Source organism: Epinephelus moara, chromosome 8, assembly GCF_006386435.1.
Source record: "Epinephelus moara isolate mb chromosome 8, YSFRI_EMoa_1.0, whole genome shotgun sequence".
NCBI lineage: Eukaryota > Metazoa > Chordata > Actinopteri > Perciformes > Serranidae > Epinephelus > Epinephelus moara.
The window spans coordinates 33,029,073-33,047,356 of record NC_065513.1 but is presented as its reverse complement, the minus strand read 5'-3'; the positions used below and the strand labels follow the sequence as shown (position 1 = coordinate 33,047,356).

The following is an 18,284-nucleotide window of genomic DNA, read 5'->3' as shown; positions in this document are numbered from 1 at the left end:
GCACAATGCATGCCGGTTAGTTTTGTGTCCGACTTCATCCCGACTTGCTCTGACGTATTACAAAAGTGGACGGCGATAAAACCGCGAGAGCGAGGCGGCCGCAGTTTTTAGAGCCAGGCGCTGCAGTTGCTCTCCACCGACTGCACCGCCTGGCTCTCACCTAATCTAACAGCTGATTGGTTCAGATGTTGACTCAACAATATGACGTTTTAGATAAACTAGTCATTTGTGTTGAATTTTAGAGATTAAGATTGTGTTTGTCTGATCTGAAGGTTTATTCTGTGAACAGAAAACATGTTGTGTGACTGATGGTGAAAACAAGCTGATATATGGGTCTGATCACTTTTTTAATGAATTGACATCATTCCAGACAGGATGTTAGTGTGTCTGTGACTTCCTGTACGGATTGAAGGCCGCTGGAAACTGTCGGGAAACTGTCCGACTTCACCGCGGCTTTTTGTCACCGCCCCCCGCTGCGGCCGCCTGCTCTCGTCTACTTTCCAGGCGAGGCGCAGTTCATCTCGAATGAGCCTATTGCTTGCGACGAGGACGCTTCACGACAGTTTTCAGAACACGCGGAAGACAGAGAGTTAGTGAAGGCGAAAAATCGGTGTTTGTTGACAGCAACGCCGGAGAAGATCGGTGGTTTTTGGCATAATCTGGACTGTGACTGGAGCAGAATGGCAAGTAGTAGTGGTGGCGGGTCTGATGAGGAGGATATGGAGATATGGAAAACAGTTCAGAGTCAGAGGAAGACAGGTGGAAAGGAGAGCAGTAGTATGACAATGACATCTAGTAAACGCTCTCTTACTGATGATGAGGAAAGAAATGATATGCGGAAAAAACACATGGCAGAGGAGTTTAAAGTAATTATGAAATTCAAGACAGGACAAGAGATATCATCGGTGAGTCCGATCACGCTGACGAGTTGTTTGAGGAAAGCACTTGGAGATATTGAAGTAGCGAAAGTCTTAAGAGACGGCAGCCTGTTTTTGAAATGCAAGAATGCAGGACAAAGGGATAAGGCACTCAAGCTACAAAGGGTATGTGAAAAAGAAGTTGCTGAGAGGAAAGTAGTTGGAAGGTGGAGCGGCGCCAAAGGAGTGATTTCAGGAATACTCTTGGGAGAAAACCTAGAGGAGTTAAAAAAAAATGATTAAGGGAGGATCAATTAAAGAAATTAAGCGCCTGCAGGCATTCAGAGATGGGGTGAAAGTTGACAGCATGTCAGTGATGCTAGAATTTAAAGATCAATTTCTGCCGGATAAGGTCATGATAGGACATATGAGTTTTAATGAGCATATGTTCAGCCTCTTATCAGGTGTTACAAGTGCCAAAGATATGGTCACGTCGCTACAGTGTGTAGGGGAAAACAGAGGTGTGGGAGATGTGGAGGGGAGCATCTGTATGGGGAATGTGGAAACAACAACCCAGTTAAATGTTGTAACTGTGGGGGAAATCATACAGCGGCTTATGGAGGTTGTACAGTGAGGAAACAGGCTGTTGAAATTCAACAAGTCAGGGCAGAGCAGAGAGTGACATACGCAGAAGCAATAAAGATTGTGAGCAAAGAAAAAAGGGTGGAAGAGATGGAGGAAGCAAAGAAGTCAAGTGTGTTAAACCAGCAGACGGGACTGTCAACAGAAAAACTAGTACTTTTTCTTGCATATGTCATAAACTGCTCAGATCAAGCAAAAACTAAAACAGAAGAAATCAAAATAATTGTAAAGGCAGCAGCAAAATTTCTGAATATGAAGGAGTTATCCTGGGAAAAAATACAAGCAGACCTTAGTCAGGGAGAAGGGACATCAGCAAGCAGCAGCCCCTACATGTCATAGTGTACATACTCCAATGGAATGCTAGGAGTCTCATTGCAAATGGACAAGAGTTTAAGAAATATATCGGCGAGTTAAAGGAAAAACCAGATCTTATTTGTGTACAAGAATTACAAAAATCACAAGAATTAGAGGTAGTAGTTATAGAGGTCTGGACAAAAGAGGGACGCATAAAAGTAATTAATTTCTATAATCCATGCAAACAATTAAAAAAAGAAGAAATGGAAGGTATTCTTGATGATTGGAGAGGGAAAATAGTCTGGTGTGGAGACTTTAATGCACATAGCACAGTGTGGGGGGACCAGGATGACTCAAATGGGGAAGTAATAGAGGAAATACTAGATGACAAAGGATTGGTATGTTTAAATACTGGTGCAGGCACAAGGGTGAATTTGGCAAGGGGCACAGAGTCATCAATAGATCTCACATTGGTCTCACAACCTTTGGCAGGGAAAAGTAATTGGGAAGTATTAAGGAGGAGCACAGTGGGTAGTGACCACTATCCAATATATATAAGTATAGGAATGGAAAGTGTCATTGATCAGAGCAAGAGAGAGGGGAGATGGAAATTTGAGGGAGCAAACTGGGATAAGTTCAGAATATTGAGTGAGGGTAAAATGAGAATGATAAATGTAAATACGTCGATTAATGAACTGAACAATGAAATTTGCAAAAATATAATTGAGGCAGCAAAGGAGTCTATTCCAAGAAGCAGTGGGAATAAAAAGAAAAGATTAGTACCATGGTGGACAAATGAATGTACTGAGGCAATAAAAGCTCGAAACAAGTCCTTTAAGGTATTGAAAAAAGCTCTTAGTTTTCAGAATTTAATAAATTATAAGAAACAACAGGCAACAGTGAGGAGAGTAATAAAAAGAACAAAAAGAGAGTATTGGAGAAAGTATTGTGAGTCACTTGGTAGGAGTACACCGTTGGAAAGAGTGTGGGGTATGATCAAAAGAATGTCAGGTAATAGGAAAGAATACGGATATCCAGTAATGAAAAATGACAGGAACTTTATAATAGAGGACAAGGAAAAAGCGGAGCTATTAGCACAAACCTTTGCTAAGGTACACAGTACAGAAAATTTGAGTAACAAAGAGAAAGAAGGCAGGGAAAAAACAGTATTAGAAAATATTGAAACGATACAAGGTGAAGAAGAATACGGAAATGTAATTAATATGGAGTTTTCAGTGACAGAACTGAATAATGCTTTAAAAAAAACTGGAAAAACAACTCCAGGAAAAGATGAAATAAACTATTGTATGTTAGATAATCTTAGTGATCAAAGTAAAGAGGTGTTATTGAAATTGTACAATAAGATATGGGAAGAGGGGAACTTACCTAATCAATGGAAAGAATCTATAATTGTTCCTATTTGTAAGCCAGGTAAGGACTCGAGTTTGCCAGAGAGCTACAGGCCAATAGCTCTAACATCTCATATAGGCAAAACTATGGAAAAAATGATTAATGAAAGGTTGAATTATTATTTAGAAACAAGGGGAGAATTAAAATGCTATCAAAGTGGATTCAGAAAAGGAAGGAGCACGGTAGATCCTGCTTTATGCTTAGAGCATGAGATAAGGAGAGCCCATGTAAATAAAGAAAGTATAGTGGCTGTGTTTTTCGATGTGGAAAAAGCGTACGATATGATGTGGAAGGAGGGGGTGCTTATTAAATTATATCATATGGGAATAAGAGGGAAAATATTTAGATGGATCAAGAATTTTCTAACTAACAGGAAGATATCAGTAAGGGTGGGTAAAAACTTGAGTGAAAACTACACAGTTGAGAATGGAACCCCTCAAGGTAGTATTATTAGTCCGATTTTATTTTCAATCATGATAAATGACATATTTAGTAACGTATGCAGTTCTATTGGTGTTTCGTTATTTGCAGATGATGGGGCTATGTGGAAAAGGGGGCGAAATATTGCATTTATTGTCGGGAAATTGCAGGAGGCTATTGGAAAGGTAGAAGCTTGGGCATTGAAGTGGGGCTTTAGATTTTCAGTTAACAAAACAAAAGTGGTTGTCTTCACCAAAAAGAGAATACAAAACCAAATCAATCTTAAGTTATATGAGCAAGATTTAGAAATAGTGGATTGTTTTAAGTATTTAGGGATGTGGTTTGACAAAAGGATTACTTGGAAAACACATATTGAAAAAGTAGTAGGAAAGTGTAAAAAGATATTGAATATTATTAGGTGTTTGAAAGGAAGAGATTGGGGAGCACATAGAGCATCATTGAAAACGGTATATATTGGTTTAATCAGGTCAGTATTAGATTATGGATGTATAGTATATGAATCTGCATCAAAAACAATGTTAAAAAAACTGGATAGCATACAGTATCAAGCACTAAGAGTGTGTTGTGGTGCAAAGAAAACCACTCCAGTGTCAGCCTTGCAAGTAGAGATGGGTGAAATGCCTCTAGAAATTAGAAGAGAGCAAATATCATTGATATATTGGGCACATTTAAGGGGACATGGAGAAAACCATCCAGCTCAGAATATTTTAAAACCATGTCAAGAGAAAGAAAGAAGAAAGGTACAAAGTTTTGGATGGACAATTGAAAACCGGGTTAAAGACAGTAGGATAGCTGATAAAAATATGAGTAAAACAGTTCCACTTTCTATTGTCCCACCTTGGACACTGGAAGAGGCAATTATCGATTTGAGATTACTAAAGAAAGAAAAAGGGAAAAGTGTGAGTGTGAGTGAAGTGAACAAATATATAAATAGAAAATACAGTCAGTTTATTAAAGTATATACAGATGCATCCAAATCAGGACAAAACAGAGTAGGAATAGCATTTGTAGTTCCAGATTTAAATATTGTATTGAATAAAAGAGTCAATGATGATTTAGCAATATACACAGGAGAGCTACTGGCCATTCATATGGCATTGAACTGGGTACATGAAGTCAGACCAGGTAAAGTGCTTATAGCATCAGATTCCAGTAGTGCATTGGTCAGTATAAAACAGATTCAGTCAGATATAAGACAAGATATAATATTCGAGATAGCACATATATTACAGGGAATAAAGAGAGCAGGAGTAGAGATCAAGTTCATTTGGGTTCCAGCACATATAGGATTTGAGGGGAATGAACTGGCCGATAAGTATGCCAAGAGTGCAACAAGAAAAGAACAAATATCAATGGTTGTAACATACAGTAAAGCCGAGATTAAAAGTATAGTAAAATCAGAGATGAAGAAGAAATGGCAGAAGCAATGGGACAGAGAGAGCAGAGGTCGACATTTTTACAATATACAAAGGAATGTTGGAGAAATGAGAGAATGTCATAGGAGCAGCAAAGAAGAAGACATCATATCACGCATGAGATTTGGTCATACGGGGTTAAATAGCACATTATTCATAATACAGAAACATGAAACAGGAAATTGTGAACATTGTGAGTCAGGAGAAACTGTAGAACATATCCTCTTCCAGTGTCCAAAGTACCAAACACAGAGAAACACACTCAAAGCAGCATTTAAGAGAAATAAGATACCGTTTAATGTAGCAGATATATTGAGGAGAAACTCAGGGGATGTTGTATTTGGAGAGATTTTTAGGTTTTTGGAAGCAACAGGGCTTGTAAAAAAAATTTAATACATAGTATATTCTGTTCCACACTCCAGTCCAGAAGGTGGCGGTAATGCACCTGAAAAGTTGTTTGCCAACCGCCATAAAAAGAAAGAAGAAGAAGACGAAGAAGAAGAAGAAGAAGAAGAAGAAGAAGAAGATCCACCGCCACTGTCGGAACTTCACAGTGTGACACCACCGGAAGTAAACAACACAAGCGCTGCTGGTAGCGTTAGCCGCACGCAGTGGTGAGCTAGCAGGAGGGCGATATTGTCGTCGCAGTGAAGACAGTTATTTAAAAACTAATAAAGCAACAATGTCTTCAGTTGAGTATTTGAGAGAGTTTGTCAACGAGAGACTAACTGCTGCTGCTGAAGAAATATTCGGAGTTTTTAAAACAACTATCGTCGAGTACGAGGAGGAGATCAATCGTCAGCGCAGACTGCTGGAAAACGTCTGGAAACCTAAAACGAAGTTAAACAATACAGGTGAGTTAAACCTGAGCGATATTTAATAAACAGCAGAGGAATATAACTTACATAGGACCCAAATGGTTTAAATACAGACTTGTATTTTCTGTTCAGATGTTTTTATGTCGTCTCAATAGTGAATTCCTTTTGTTCTCAGTCCCTCCAGAGCCCACACAGCAACGTGCCTGTATGGTGGAGGAGGCTCTCGCTGACCAGCAGCTCTGTATTCAGGAGAGGAGCACCAGTGTGGACCAAGAGGACCCAGAGCCTCCACAGATTAAAGAGGAAGAGGAGGAGCTCTGCACCAGTCAGGAGGGAGAGCAGCTTGAGCTGAAGGAGGAGACTGATGCCTTCATGTTGACTTCTTCTCATGAGGAAAGTGACCACAGTGATGATCTGACTCCATACATGAGTATCGATGAAGAAAAGCCTCATAGCTACACGTCAGTTACAAGCTCTATGGTGTCAGAACCAAACATTTCCCACCATCCCCTCTCTCATAACCCCTATATGTCTGAGAGCCAGTATCAGACAGGAAGCAAGCATGGAGACTCGGGATTTAGTAGAGATACAGAGCCAGAATCACAGAGGAGACATCACACTAGCGGAAGTCACAGTGACAATGCAGACAACCCGAATTTGTTTGGTATCCAACACTACAATAATACGCAGACAGGTAAACGCTCCTACATATGTGACACATGTGGGAAAGACTTTAAGTTCCAGTCAGTGTTGCAGAGACACGTGAGCGTCCACACAGGCGAGAAGCCATATTCTTGCAAAATGTGCGGCAAAGCTTACAGACAGAGCGGCGAGCTGACAGTCCACATGAGAACCCACACGGGCGAGAGGCCATATATGTGCAAAGCATGTGGGAAAGATTTCGGACGCAACAGCAGCTTGTGGGCCCACATGAGAAGAACCCACATCGGTGAGATGCCGTACTTTTGCAAGATCTGTGGGAAACGATTCTTTGGAGTGTTTGAATTAGAGAGGCATTTGAGATTGCATACAGACAAGTAGTTTTAATGTGACGAGCTACATGAATGAACTTTGTGGAAGAAGTTTTTCACAAATCAATCCATAAACGGGACAAACCATCAAGCCGAGACCCCTCTGGAGTGAACACTCACCCACTGACATGAACACTTTTCTAATATCATATGCTTGTAGTAGTGTGCTACGCATTTCCTATAAAGAAGAGGTCACAATATCTTACTGTCATGAATTGTTACATCATTAACAATTCCAGCAAGTTTTAAAATGAACTTTTATTCCCCCATCATATATTTTTGGTAACAACAGTAATTTTTTTTAACAGCCATAATCTTTTAACTCTTTGAAACATCCTTGTTGTACAATGCGTGCATCATACATACAAATGTTTCACCTGTTACATTTATATTATTTTAAATCTATTAAACCTTGCTTACGGTATTAGAGTGGATTGTGAACTCTGATGTTGAGGCTGAGAAACTTTTTATGTATTTTGTGGTTGCTTTAACTTGATGACTGCACTATTACTTGACATACTGTGCTGTTTTTGAGCTATGAACGAGACAAACACATTGTAGATGGTGTGCTACATGCTGCCAGTTACTCAGACTGATGTTCCCACCTTGGTGCGGTGGAGGATTATGTTAACTACGAGCAGTAACGTTATTGTGGCGGCTAAATTTGCTTCAATCACTCGCCAAAAAAACAATGGTAATCTATGAAGTGGCTGGTACATTTTTGAAGGTGGACAAAGAAGGTATTTTCCAACCCTGGTAACAACCCATGTGGTTGTAATGTAAACCAGGACTAGTGCCTAAAGCGGCTAAATGCTGTGTATGAAATAAGAACACCAGATTCACCCTGATGTCTGCAGCTACCAGCAAAGTCTGTTCATTATGGCAGCATCAAAAGTGAAAGTAGTCACAGTGAGGAATAGTTCTTTTCAGTGAGTTAAGTTATAACATGCAAGAGGATTTCAATGTTGTGGCTCACTGGCTGCAGGTTAAATAGAGCAGTGGTTCCCAACCTGGGCTCCCGACCCCCTTTAGGAGTCACTGAAGCTTCACGGGGGGGTCACAAGGCCTTCAGTTTAGATCACTATTTAAGATTCTACGCTTTTCAAAAAGTCTCACAAGTTAAGGGCATAGTGACGACCTGAACTCAAGCTATATTCACAGAGCCTTCACTCTCTGCTAAACAGTGTCGTCCTGCTTTAGAAAAATTCACAGTTAAAACAACCAAAGAGTAACAGAACAATGGTCAAGCCTCAAGAAGAAAATATATCAAAAAAGAGACCCATTGTATGAAGTATGTATGTTTTTTTTTTTTTAAATTATACATACATATGACACAATTTTGACAAGAAATAAATACTCTGCTCAAAATTCATTTTCCACAAACTTCCTGCAGTTATTGTGCTCACTGTTTGGGTTAAGTGACAGTTTATCAGTTGTTCTGTGCTGTTATTGATACGCACTGAATACATTTTTTTTTTGTTTAATACGTAATCATTTTCCGCAAGGTAACAACAGATGACGTTAATTAAAAGTAGTAGTTTATAGAAGAGTATCACATTTCCTTGAGGAATAAAGTAAGCTAGATGTATGTCCTTGCTACCTCCAATACCAAGAAAAACACACTTGGTGATATGCATTGAATTCACTATAGAATGTCCACCATCACTAGGTCAGGGGTCATCAGTTGACTCAGTGATAGAAAAGGGGTCGATTAAGATAAAGGTTGGGAACCACTAATTTAGAGGATGATTTAAAAGTGTCACATCCACTGACGGAAATACTATGTAGTAAAAAGAATTGCAAAAATGAATAAATGAAGTTGAACTGTCTGGGAAAATGGGGATTTAAGCCTGCAGTTGAAAAATTAAAGTCATGTTCTTCAGAGGGAAGATGATTAGATGAAAATACTCGTTAGAAACTCCATGGAAATCATTAAGAAAAAGTTTATTTTGACTCCAGATTATAACGTAGAGAACTTTTAAAAGAATTGTGGATGAATGCAAAAAAGTTAGAAATGTGATAGGATGCCTTGTAGGCTGGGTAGCTCATATTGCATCTTTGAAATACAATGGAAACAATATATGGTGATCACAGTTACAGTGATCAGCTGCTTCAATGGATCAAAAAGCTTTGGACAGAATCATTTTTATACAAATACTGTTTAAATCAATTGTAGTCAAGTATGCCATTAACTATGTTCATTGTGGCTCTTTTTTAATACGTGACAACATACGAAAAACAGTTATAAACTGCGGTAATTCTTTGTGTTTGTAATTTATGCTCATGATACTTTGCCTTGTGATAACCTGTCTGGCCACCTGAGGCTGGTGCTGTGTGCACACTGAATCATGACGGGAAGAAAGTCTTTGGCCCTCATTTATGGAACAAAGACATTACAGAAAACTGGGTGTACGGTCCACACAAACCTCTGCATTTATCAGTGTGGATGTGAACGATCAAATCTCACGTCAGGTCTCATCATGTGTACACAAGTTGATGTCGGCATGACAAATAAATCTGACTGAGTTGGAGAATTGTTATTAGTTATCGGTCCATTAATCCAAGTATTTGCAGCAACTTATTAATCACTTACAAATGTGTGCCCTATGAGAAAATATGGTATTTTGTAAAGGCCTACGTCACCGCATGCTCAGCTCACAGCTGCCTGGCTCTGTGGCTCCAGGCTGACTGAAGGCTGAACATCACTGCTGCTCGGTTCTTATTTATCTGACACTTTTCTTTTAAACGCTGACAGGCCAAAGCATGTTTATATAATTTATCATTAAAACTACTTACTGCAGTTGGTGTCCCTTTCCTGGTGTCACCTTCTTTCAATTGGGAAAACTTAATGTTCTCATTGTCATTCTTTCATCCACATCTGCAGTGCAAAAAAGTTACTGATATCTTCAGAAAACATGTTAGAAATAAAGATTTGGGGAATATTAGGAACTCTCTACTGGCAGAATCAGGCCGCTGTCGACAATATATGAGAAAATATAAAGCACAATAGTCTTGCAGGAGAAACAAGGTCCCGGTTTCTCTTGTTGCCAAGGTCAAGTCATGGCCCAAGGGGTTGGTTTGGTGGCCATCTTGACTTGATGTCCACGCTAATGGCGAAAAACGCAGATTTTCATAACTCCTGAACTAGACACAATACACAAGCTGTGTCTCAATTCAGGAGCTGCAGCCTTTGAAGGACGCATCAGCCAAATCAAAGGGTCTCTGGAGGATTTCCTGGTTGCATCATTCACCAGTTGTTCTCGCCCCAATCTGTTGGCGCTCCTGTTACCTAGCACCCAGCTAGTACCAACCAGTAAGCTAGTAAGTTACTTAGTCCTAAATCATGGACCCATGTATATATATATTTCTTATTTAATACTTGAGGAGATGATTCACCGTCGGAGACACTGCCATTTCATATATTTCAGGCTGATGGTCTGTTTTCAGGTAAACTCATTAAATTAAGATTATTTAAACTGTGTGCTTTTAGCTGATAGTAATGTTAACAGTTAACCGATAGCTAGTTAACAACTGTTAGGTAACTTCACTTATCATCACCGGCACGCAATGCATCTTGGGATAGGCTGGGCCACGAAGGATTCATCTGTTGCATTCTCCAAATTCTAGGAAAGAAGGCTGCATCTCTTGGCTGCATTTGAGGGAGCCTTCGAAATAGGAAAGCCTTGGTTGCGCCCATGTGACGCAATCTGTCTTCATTTGCAGCCTTCGGCCCTGAATTGAGACAGGTAAAAACAAATGAACCCACTTTTTCATATAATTTGGGCAACAGGAAACAAATGGAAACATCACTGACATGCTATATTTACTCTTTATTGGTAAAAAACGGGCAAATGACACATTTTAGGCTCACAACAATATAACGTCTGCTATTTGTTTCGCATGTAGCTACTTTATTATCTTAGATAAATCTCAAGGTTACTAAATGGGTGCGGTCTATGACACCAAGATGAGTCTGTTTCAGGCTGGAGAGGAGGATCTCAGATCAGACATGGAATCTGGTGAAGTGTGAATGATCCTGTTGAGTGTTAAGTGTGGCTTATGTCTAATAAGCATTGAAGTTTCATAATCTTACTTATCTATAATGTCACAGCTTTGTTCAGTACAGTTACCTGGTGTAGTTCTGCCTATCAAATGTGAAGAACAAGTCTGCAATGTCCGCCAGGTTATTGTTGGTCTTCACAGGGAAGAGGAGCATGAACACAAACTGCCAACAGTCCATGAGAGACAACAAAGAAAGAATAAAATCCCAACAAGTGGCACACGCCCCCACTTCATTTTCACTTTCATGAAATTGAACAATTTGACAATAACACACACTTTCAAAATTTTAGCAAATGTGCCAAATTACTATTAGGAAAATGTCATTTAAAATATTAAAGTGCAAGTACTCGTGTCCAATGGCCTCTTTTTAGTGTTACTGAGGCCATGATGTGTGCATAGGGATTTTTGTTGCAGCTAGTTGAGGTGTAAAAATGTTAATCAGCAAAGTAACTATAGCTGTCAAGTAATTTTAGAGGCCTGAAAAGTACATTTGCCTGTAGACCTATATGTAGCAACAAAATACTCAAAGAATACCTCCAATATTTATATATTTATTTATTCAAACTGTTGGCATGGTATTTACATGTAATCTTGGCCATCTGATGACCATCAATGTTGTACATACAGTAAATAAGTACATGTAGTTACATCGCACCACTGCTTGTTCAATACGAGGCAGCTCCATTGATCAAATTACCAAATGTTAGCAAATGTTACTGAAACTTAACTTCCAGCCAGTGAGCTGCAACATCAAAACATTTGGTTATAGCCTTAGAGTTCAGAGTGTTTCCAGTATTATCACATCATCCCCAAACTAATCTTTATTTTTAGAATACATACATGAGCTCAGACACCAGCATTTTGTTGCCCATGTCTCTTTGGGCACTGATCATTATATGATCTACTCAGGCTTATTCGTTAATAGCACCATGGTACATCATTTACAATTAGTGTGTCACTTCAAAAGCCAGACACAACAGAAATTATACAATAAAAAAATATAAATATGTTTGACATGTTGCAGACAAAAAAGACAAGATTATTGTTGGCAGGAAGACGATACAAGTGACCCAACACAACCTCAACATCAAAATATACTAAAAGAAAATTCACTCAACAGATCAAACATCTCTAGAAACGTTGCACCCATTGTGCAACAAAGACTTTTCAAAGTCATAAGAGATTATGATTGTTTGGAAGAAATACTGCTGCGAACAAATATATAAGTAACACAGTAATATGAAGGTAAAAAATAAGGTTAGTTAAACAAAGCTTGATGGCATTGTTGACGACAAGATACTGTGACCTCTTGTAGTAGTAATGGTATACATTTAGTACTTTATTTAGTCAGTAAACATGTCTCCATGGGAGTTTCAGCTGCTGGTTTCTCCTGTGTATATTGCATGTAGTGTTTTCTCCAGTAGGTAATGTGATTTAAGTAAAACTTTTCCCACAAGTGATGCAATTATGTGATTATGACTTGTGTGAGCTCTTGTATGTTTTGACTATGAACTATGAGAACTGAACCATCACACGCATTTGATGACTACAGGGCTACTCGCCTGTATGTGCTGCCATATGATTTAGCAAATGAGACACACGGAAGTATCTATTCCCACAGATCTTGCAAACGTACGGCTTCTCACCATTGTGTGCTCTGATGTGGATCCTTAAGTGACCACTAAGTCTGAAAGCTCTGCCACACGTTTCACATTTAAACGGCTTCTCGCCCGTGTGGATTCTCGCGTGGGCTCTCAAATCTGACATCTGACAGAATCTCTTCCCGCACGTTTTACACGTGTACGTCTTCTTCTCATCCGTGTGGACTCTCATGTGCCTTTTCAACGGGGAATTGTCACTGAATCTTTTCCCGCAGACCTTGCAAGAATATGGTTTCTCGCCCGTGTGCGTTCTTATGTGGACTTTCAAGGTGCTGTTGTGTCTGAAGTCCTTCCCGCAGATCTTGCACGAATATGGCTTCTCACCTGTGTGTATCGTCTGGTGTCTCTGCAGATGGAACTTAGACTTAAAAACTCTTTCACACGTGTCACATTTGAATGACTTTTCACCTGTGTGAGTATTCAAGCGATGCATTGACGACATAGCAGGGTTGTATACATGGTAAGTGTAAGTGTTGCTTTTGTGTTGTTGACTCTGTTGTTTCAGCTCTGCATCTCCTGAGCATGATCCTGCGTCTCCGTGCTTGCCTCCTGTCTGATCCTGGCTCCCAGCTACATAGTGATAATTGTGAGAGAGGAGCTGGTGGTCACTGTTTGCCTCTGATCCCCCAGAGCTTATGACTGACACGTAGCTCAGAGGCTGCTCTTCCACCACACTTTGAGTTTCATCACTGTTCAGGTATGGAGTCTGATCTTCACTGTTGTCACTGTCCTCATAAGGAGCGATCATAAAGGTATCAGCCTCCTCCTTCAGTTCAAGCTGCTCTCCCTCCTGACTGGTGCAGAGCTCCTCCGGCTCCTCTTTGATCTGCGGAGGCTCTGGGTCCTCCTGGTCCAGACTGGAGCTCCTCTCCTGGTCAGCGAGAACCTCCTCCTCCTTACAGACATGTTGGTGTGGGAGCTCTGGAGGGACAGATGACAAAATAGATAAGACACCACTACGATGATGGAGAAAACAGACATTCAAGCAGAAAAATACGAGTTAATTTCAGCCATTAGGATACTATAAGGCATTTAAATGTCACACACCTGTCATTCCTAAATTAATTCCAGGTTTCCAGACGTTTTCCAGCAGCCTGCGCTGACGGTCGAGCTCCTCCTCGTACTCGACGATAGTCCTTTTAAAAACTCCGAATATTTCCTCAGCAGCTACAGCCAGTCGCTCATTCACAAACTCCCTCAAATACTCAACGGAAGACATTGTTGTGACGTTGTAAATTAAATTATAAGCTGCACTACTACTGTAATATAGTCTTCCGACATGAGAGCGCAGCTAATGCTACTAGCTCCTGTATTGTTTACTTCTTCTTCTTCGACTTCTTTTTTAATGGCAGGTGCCAACTGGCGTTGAAGGCACATTGCCGCTACCTACTGGCCACAGCCCAGTACTCCATTAGGATTAAAAAAAATCTTTACTTTGTTTCTTTTAAAAAATCAAACAAGTTTTTATATTTTCTTTTCCTCAGTGCCTAATGAATTCTTTAGACTGAATATTCCCACCTCACAGTTCTTTAGTTCCCTCTTTAGATTGTCTCCATTACTTATATACTTCTGGCCAGGAGCGTAGCACCAAGTTCTCGGCCCTGTGTAGAGGCCCCCCACCCTTCCTCTTTTGATCCATGTCTCTTTCTTTCTTTCTTTCTTTCCTTTATATTTAATTATTATTATTATTACAATTTAACAAATAATTGAGCCTACAACTGTACACCAAAACAGGCTATGGTGTCATTCAACATTGTAGCTATGATGCTAATTTATGATACTGATTAATCATTTATGTTATATAATGCATATATACTCCGAGCTAGATTCCTTAATGTGTATTGATGGAAGATCGGAGTATTCATTGCAAAGACAGACAGACTGACCGACTGACTGACCGACCGTAGATAGGTAGGTAGATAGACAGGCAGGCAGGCACGCAGGCAGGCAGGCAGGCAGGCAGATAGATAGATAGATAGATAGATAGATAGACAGACAGACAGACAGACAGACAGACAGATAGACAGGTAGATTGACAAATAGATAGACAGACAGACAGACAGATAGATAGACAGACAGACAGACAGACAGATAGATAGACAGGTAGATTGACAAATAGATAGACAGACAGACAGATAGATAGATAGATAGACAGACAGACAGACAGACAGACAGGTAGATTGACAAATAGACAGACAGGCAGGCAGGCAGATAGATAGATAGACGGGCGGACGGACGGACGGACGGACAGACAGATAGATAGACAGGTAGATTGACAGATAGATTGACAAATAGACAGACAGACAGACAGACAGACAGACAGATAGATAGATAGACAGGTAGATTGACAAATAGGTAGTCAGACAAATAGGTAGACAGATAGATAGATAGATAGATAGATAGACAGATAGATAGATAGATAGATAGATAGATAGATAGATAGACAGATAGATAGATAGATAGATAGATAGATAGATAGATAGATAGATAGATAGACAGACAGACAGACAGACAGACGGACGGACGGATGGATGGACGGACGGACAGACAGATAGTTAGACAGACAGGTAGATTGACAGATAGATTGACAAATAGATAGACAGACAGACACTTTTTCACATATTTCCTGTAATATCCCATAACCTCGGTATTTTCCCGAAAGACCGCAGGATTTGAGATTTCTTAGAGTTATACTTTACAAATTGTCAGACCAGTTGTACCAAGGAAATGTACCCTATCACTTAGTGTAAACTAGATCCTGTTGTAAACACTCCGGTACGGTAGGTGACGCTGTGCACCTAAAACTTAGTACTGCAATCTGCCAAAAATGCAAAGAAGAAGAAGAAGAAGAAGATTAACTTAAATAACACGGCATGAACGTACAGTGCTGCATGAACTGTTGTCGTTACTTTTTCCGTTTCATTAGTAATTAAACAACAATGTCTTCAGTAGAGTATTTGAGAGAGTTTGTCAAAGACAGACTAACTGTTGCTGCTGAAGAAATATTCAGAGTTTTTGAAGAAAGTATCGTGAAGTATGAGGAAGAGATCAGTCGCCAGCGCAGACTGTTGGACATCGTTGCGAAACCTGAAGTAAAGTTACTCGGGGCAGGTGTGTAAACACTTTAATGGTCTATAAAACTATCAGGGGAGTGTAAGCCATAGTAATGGTTTAAATACAGACTTGTATTTATCTGCGCAGGTGCTTTCTATCGTCACAGTAGTATCCTATCTATTTTGTTCCCTGTTCCTCCAGAGCTCCCACAGCAACATGTCTGTAAGCAGGAGGAGGTGCTCGCTGACCAGCAGCTCTGTATTCAGGAGAGGACCTCCAGTCTGGACCAAGAGGACCCAGAGCCTCCACAGATTAAAGAGGAAGAGGAGGAACTCTGCATCAGTCAGGAGGGAGAGCAGCTTGAGCTGAAGGAGGAGGCTGATACCTTTATATTGACTCCTACTCATGAGGAAAGTGACCTCGGTGAAGATCAGACTCTGGACTCAAATCCTGATGAAACTCTAAGTGCAGAAGAGAAGGAGTGTGTAGCCAACATGCCAGTTATAAACTCTGTGGTATCAGAAGCACACAGTGACCACCAGGTCCTCTCTCACAACTCTCATGTAGCTGAGAGCAAAGAGCAGAAAGAAGGCAAGCATGGAGACTCGGGATTAGCTAAAGACGCAGAGACAAAACTAAAGAGAAGATGTCACAAAATCAGAAGTCACAGTAACGATGTTAGCAACTCTAACTTGTCAGAGATTGACCGTAATACTCACACACCTAAACGGTCTTCTGAATGTGACAAATGTGGAAAAGATTTCAAGTATAAGTCACAACTGCAGAAACACATGAGAACACACACAGGTGAAAAACCATATTCTTGCAAAACATGTGGCAAAGACTTCACATGTAGCAGTGTCCTGAGTGTCCACATGAGGACCCACACAGGGGAGCGGCCGTACCTTTGCACGACCTGTGGGAAAAGATTCCGTGGCAAATCGGTATTGAATAATCACATGAGAACCCACACGGGTGAAAAACCATACACTTGCAACACATGCGGCAAAATATTCCGTCAGACATCCTCACTGAACATTCATCTAAGAACCCACACAGGCGAGAAGCCGTACTCCTGCAAAACATGTGGGAAAGCTTTCAAATGTAGCAGCAACTTAAATGTCCACATGAGAACCCACACAGGTGTGAAGCCGTACGTCTGCAAGACATGCGACAGAGGATTCTGTGACATTTCAGGATTGATAAGGCATATGACAATCCACACAGGCGAGAAACCACATACTTGCAAAACATGTGGGAGAGGTTTCACAGCTAGTCGTGACCTGACGATCCACATTAGGAGAGACCACACGGGTGAGAAGCTGTACGTATGTGAGACCTGTGGGGAAGGTTGCTTTGATGCATCTAATTTGGCAGATCACATGAGGACGCACACAGGGAAGTAGCCTCGTGTTTGTAAAATATGTGGGAGATGATTCAGCCATGGATGGGTTACTGAAAGGGCCTCCCAGACACAGGCACATGTAAAGCACACCAAGAATTATGTTACTGGCAGTTGACTTGATTACAGAACACAAGTGTCGCACACACTGGCTCCATATGCATTTCTTTTATTTTGATGATGATGTTTTGACCTTTGGGTCTTCTTCAAGATCAACAATCGTACTGAGACACAGGTTCACTTACTGTTAAGTAGACCACACCTTTGGCACACAGCTGATAATGATAAGATGATCATGCTGCACTACGAGGTTGAGCAAGTCACACTGTGTGACACTTTTTACTTGATTCAAATTTTGAATGCATCATGAATGATAATGATTCAATATCTCTTCCATGCTGCTTATTTCTGTCCTTGGCGATAATATCAAACCTGTTGCAAGAAATCTAGGAATCTGGTTTGACAGTAATTTAAGTTTTGAGGAGCACGTCACAAAGCTTGTGCAAACATGTTTTTATCATGTTAGAAATATTTTTAAAAATCTGATCCATTTCAGCTTTTAAAGGCACAGAGACAATTTTACGTGCCTTCATCTCTTCACGCCTGGATGACTTCAACAGCCTCTTTTCTTGACTGAATCAAAAACCTATTTATCAACTCCAGGCTGTACACAATTCAGCTGCCAGACTTTTAACCAGAACCAAGAGACATGATCACATCACCGCAGTTTCAGCCTCTTAACATCGGCTCCCAGTGTGTCCCAGAATAGATTTTAAGAGTTTACTGATTACTTTTAAGGCTCTTCATGGTCTCTCTCCCAGCTATATCTCCGACCTCTTGGTGCAGAACACGCCAGGATGTACTTTGAGGTCCTCGGGCAGAGGTCTTTTGTCTGTTCCATAGTCCCAGCTGAAAACTAAAAAGGACAATCTGCCAGAGGAAATCAGGTCGGCCGAGTCAGTGATCCCTTTTTATGTCTTTTCTTAAAACATACTTTTATCAGAGAGCCTTTCCTGATTTTACTTGAGTTTTAAGTTCATTTAGACTGTCTTTTATTTCCTGTTTTTATACACTGAAGTGCCTTTATCAGTTCTTTTAAAAGTTGTTGTTTTTGTCTTGTCTGTTTTAATTATTGACATGTAAAGCAATTTGTAACTCCGTTTTGAAAAGCGTTTATAAATAAAGAATATTATTACT

The 18,284-nt window shown here is 40.2% G+C and overlaps 2 protein-coding genes across 2 annotated transcripts in view; one reads left to right on the top strand and one right to left on the bottom strand.

Annotated features, from left to right (window-relative positions):
• Window positions 1-18,278, top strand: part of LOC126394252 (zinc finger and BTB domain-containing protein 40-like) — a 35,820-nt gene extending 17,542 nt beyond the window's left edge. The window contains exons 4-9 of the mRNA XM_050050960.1: window positions 5,752-5,913; window positions 6,053-6,139; window positions 10,087-10,221; window positions 13,137-13,217; window positions 15,566-15,742; window positions 15,887-18,278. Coding sequence (XP_049906917.1) covers window positions 5,752-5,913; window positions 6,053-6,139; window positions 10,087-10,221; window positions 13,137-13,217; window positions 15,566-15,742; window positions 15,887-17,091 — 1,847 coding nt within the window. The 3' untranslated portion in view covers window positions 17,092-18,278. The remainder of the gene's footprint in view (window positions 1-5,751; window positions 5,914-6,052; window positions 6,140-10,086; window positions 10,222-13,136; window positions 13,218-15,565; window positions 15,743-15,886) is intronic.
• Window positions 11,506-13,961, bottom strand: LOC126395027 (zinc finger protein with KRAB and SCAN domains 8-like). The gene is made up of 2 exons (XM_050052219.1): window positions 13,679-13,961; window positions 11,506-13,552 (listed from the first exon to the last, which is right to left on the bottom strand). The coding sequence occupies exons 1-2, from the start codon at window positions 13,848-13,850 to the stop codon at window positions 12,525-12,527; spliced, it is 1,200 nt and encodes a 399-aa protein (XP_049908176.1). The 5' UTR covers window positions 13,851-13,961; the 3' UTR covers window positions 11,506-12,524.
• Window positions 18,279-18,284: the final 6 nt, after the last annotated feature.

What these genes read in the sequence shown, in the direction of transcription:
- LOC126395027 (XM_050052219.1), bottom strand. Translation starts at nt 13,850, where the DNA reads ATGTCTTCCGTTGAGTATTTGAGGGAGTTTGTGAATGAGCGACTGGCT. An exon ending in AATTAATTTAGGAATGACAG is followed by an intron (nt 13,553 to 13,678) that starts GTGTGTGACATT and finishes CTGTCCCTCCAG; the next exon opens with AGCTCCCACACCAACATGTC.